The 4,248-nt window shown below is 36.3% G+C and overlaps 1 protein-coding gene across 1 annotated transcript in view; it reads right to left on the reverse strand.

The window, feature by feature from the left end:
* Positions 1 to 4,248, reverse strand: part of LOC106877076 (uncharacterized) — a 262,423-nt gene that overhangs the window by 134,719 nt on the left and 123,456 nt on the right. The window contains exons 17-19 of the mRNA XM_052973794.1: positions 4,023 to 4,182; positions 2,720 to 2,959; positions 939 to 1,145 (exon numbers count right to left, since the gene is read on the reverse strand). Of these exons, the coding sequence (XP_052829754.1) occupies positions 939 to 1,145; positions 2,720 to 2,959; positions 4,023 to 4,182 (607 nt within the window). The remainder of the gene's footprint in view (positions 1 to 938; positions 1,146 to 2,719; positions 2,960 to 4,022; positions 4,183 to 4,248) is intronic.

The following is a 4,248-nucleotide window of genomic DNA, read 5'->3' on the forward strand; positions in this document are numbered from 1 at the left end:
ATATATGTATATATATATATATATATATATATATACGTTTCAGTTTCTGTCTACCAAATCCACTCACAAGGCTTTGGTCTGCCTGAGGCTATTGTAGAAGACACTTGCCCAAGGTGCCACACAGTGGGACTGAACCCAGAACTATGTGATTGGTAAGCTAGCTACTTATCACACAGCCACTCATAATTTATTGTGCTTGAGAAGACAAGCTAAGTGAAATCATAGTCATGGTTAGTGCCAATGACATGTAAAAGGCACCCATGCTGGTGACAAGTTAAAAGGCATCTGTGCTGGTGACATGTGAAAGCATCCGTACCAGTGACACTTAAAAATCACCCATGCCAGTGACATGTAAAAGGCAATCATGCCGGTGAAATGTGAAAAGCACTCATACACTCCATGGAGTGGTTGGCATTAGAAAGGGCATCCAGCTATAGAAAACCAAGCCAGAACACACTGGAGTCAGGTGCAGCTCTTCTGCTTACCAGTTTCAGTCAAACTGCCTAACCCATGCCAACATGAAAAACGGATGTTAAATGATGATGAGACAGACAAAGAGGTAGACAGGCAGACAGATGGATATAGATATAGAGATCTCTGTGTATGTGTGTCAGTATGTTTGTATAGCACAATTATTGTTTTAACATCCACATTTCCATGCTCACATGAGTCAGATGAAATTTGTTGAGGCAGATTTTCTATGGAAAGACACCCTGCCTATTGCCAGCACTCATCTGTTTCCAAGTAAGGTAATATTCTCCCATTACAAGACATATTTTTACAGAAGGTTGAAAATGAAGTACACTGCTTGCATGTTGGTCACACTTGTTTACAGCTATCATGCAAAGTCAAGGCAAGGAGACACACACATGCATGCACACACACACTTAGGTTTTTGCTAAATTAACCATAACAATAAATATTTAATGACTACTCACCACTCCGTTTCTGTACAGGATGTTTGTAGGAATCCATTGGAAGGAAAACTGTTTCACTTCTGAGGGTTGTTAAAGTGGAAGAACTCAGAGGAATTATCCGGATCTCTGAGAGTTTTGTAAAGATGTCTTCATTGTTACCCATTTCATCCAAGCTGCGATAGACACAGGCAAGCCACTGAGCAATTCGTGCAATCTGCTCACTATTGACTGAACACAAAATAGTTTCAATTATTACACAAAATATGAAAAAATTAGGTAGTTGTATTTTCGGTGTTTTTGCTATTTTAAACCACTCTGTATGGTTGCTAATGGGGAAAGGTTTGTAAATGTGAACATTAGCATATTGTTGGAGGAAGAAATTTTATGGTGGATGCTTTTCCTATAAGTCAGCAATGAAATAGGAGTGGAATCTGTTCTCAGTAAGGTGGTACACTTCTCTTCTTCAACATCTTAATTCTCTCTTATACACTGTTTTGCAATGTGTCCCTAATGCTGTAGAACATTGGCAAAACCTCTTCCTTTCTACTTCTCTCGTTGCTAAAATATACATGTATAGCTTCGTTTCCAGCTACTTAATGTAATTCTCTGTTACATTCATTCCTCCAGTCCTCTTCTGTACAATAATAATGATTTGCAACATAAACAATAAGCTAAACATAGTGAGGGTATGTGGGGGTGTATCTACAGCAGAAGGACCTACTGTACTTGTCATACTTCTGAAAAAATTGCATCAGTTTATCATAAATAAGCTAGTTATGTTTATTCATTTTTTTATAAATATTGTACTGGTTTTAAAAACTCCATATTCGTGACGGATACTGGTGTCATGCCTATGGCACCCATTGTAGGTGGCACGTAAAAGCACCTTTTGAGTGTTAGGCCTCACGGAGGCAATGAGCAAGTCCATTTGGCATTATGTCATGCTTTGCTTGAGAAGACCCATCAAGCCAAGTAAAAGTGCATTCGTGGCAGGTACTGGTGTCATACAAATGGCACCCATGCCGGTGACATATAAAAGCACCAATTACACTCTTGGAGTGGTTGGAAGGGCATCCAGCTGTAGAAACCATGCCAAAATAGACTAGATTCTGGTGCAGCCTTCCAACTTGCCAGCCCTGGTCAAACCATCCAATCCATGCCAGCATTGACAATGGACGTTAAATGATGATGATAATGAGGATTTCAATTTAAAAACGTTTTTATTTAATTAATTATGTATCAATTTTTTAAAAAATCATTAAGTTTTGTATTTTTACATTGATGACTGCGTGGAGTTTAATAATATACATATATTAATGGAATCAGATACAGTAAAACAAATGCTAGTAGCATGTACTCCATTAAAGTGTATTTTTTAATTTTGACAAAAATCTTGGTATGAAGAAGAAAAAAAAGTAGGATATCAAACACCAAGGCTACTCCACCTTCTCCATGCATATGATCCTGAACACAGAAAAATTTATAAATTTCTACATGAACAAAAATTTATATACAAGTTGAAAAAAAATCTCAAACTCATGCATGACAAGTTGCTAGACACTTTTACTTACATCAACAAAAAGTCAAAGGAAAGACTTTGAAAACATTAAGCAGTCAAAAAGTGGTATACTCAATAAGAATAAGTTCATACTAAAAGTGCTTGAGCACACAAAGACCAGTAATTTTAACATTCAAATTAAATTATTTCATTTTATTGCAAATAATAACTCATTGTTAATCAAGGGGAAATATTTCAGTATACAAATGTCTATGCTTTTAAATTTTGAAGTGGAAATACTCACCTGTTGTGCTGTGATAAAAGTCACTGGCTAAACCTTCTCCAATCTTCAACAGGTGGGCTGTTTTTATTTTCTCAATACCCAGACTGTTAGTAGTACTTATATTAAGTATGTTAGCAAGATCTGGATGCAAATAACATAGGTTTAAAATCTCTTGAAGTTTTTGTGGAGGAGCCACTTTCATTGTCAGTGAGTCTTGACCAAGTAGTGTCTGAGAAGGAATTTTCCATTGAATGTTACCACCTAAAAATACAATATATCAGATGTAAAAGGGAAAATATATTTATTATGGGTATATAGTTGTGCAGTTGAGAAGTTCACTTCCCAACCAAGTGGTGTTGGGTTCAGTCCCACTCCATAGCACCTTAGGCAAGTGTCTTCTACGACAGCCCTATACAAATCCAAGCCTTGTTTACATGTGTGTGTGTGTGTGTGTGTGTGTGTGTGTGTGTGTGTGTACATGTAGTGTGTGTATGTGCGTATGTATGGTGTGTGTGTATACATATCTATTGTAAACAACAGCTTGTATGAAAGTGTAGTGGGTTTTGTTGTGAATTTCTCCAGTCAACAAATCATCTGGCCACTTCATGCCTTCAAAGCCATGTAAAATAAAAGATCCCTTACTTGTAGAACAGGTAAGTATGAGCATCAGGAAGAGTATCAATCTGTAAAACAATAGCTCAAATAATGTTTTTGTCTGAAACTCAAGTCAGTAATTTCTAGGAAAATCCTAGAAAAAATTAATGTCAAATCACATCAAACTGATTTTCAGAAAGTACTGCAAAGACAGCTCTTCCTTTAATGGATAAGATTTTGTACAATATACCATACCTGTTTTATTTCTGTTATCTTAATCTGAACTATTTATCTCATTCTAGATCAGTCTGAAACTATTCTGGAGCAGTATTATAGTGGGACACATAGTGTAAAATAATCCAAATGCATATAAGTATTTTTGTTGATACGTTCAATTGATTTGACTTGGTCTTTCATTCTTTCACTATTGACTATAAGTACCAGCAATGCACTGATATCAATTCAATTGACTATATTCCCAGCTATTACAAAATGTAACTTTGCATCTAATAAGGAAAAGCTCAAGAAACTATGGTACTAAATAAACCATACAGAATACCTTTATCAGATGGAGCAATCAGATGGAGCAATCAGATATCTGTTTGCTGTTCCTAATTACATAACAGACTACCATTGGGCTGGAACAGACTAAGTTTAGGAGTGTAGGATTAGGCAGCAGTGGTGGCCACTACCACCACTACATTTTGTTAGGACACAAAACAATCCTTACCTTCTGTTAATGGTTGACAAGGAATGCATGGTTTACTTTTCAGTTTTTTCTGAATATGTGTTGCAATTGGTTTAAAGAAGTCAAGCACTTCATCCTCCTCTGGTACAAATTGTAAATAAGAAGCAACTGCCATCACAGGTGAAGTGAAGTGTGGATGAGCCTAGAAAATAGAAAGCAGAATATTTAACATTTTAATAACAGAATGATAAAGTGTGTGTGTGTGTGG

This window comes from Octopus bimaculoides, chromosome 17 (assembly GCF_001194135.2).
Source record: "Octopus bimaculoides isolate UCB-OBI-ISO-001 chromosome 17, ASM119413v2, whole genome shotgun sequence".
Taxonomy (NCBI): Eukaryota; Metazoa; Mollusca; class Cephalopoda; order Octopoda; family Octopodidae; genus Octopus; species Octopus bimaculoides.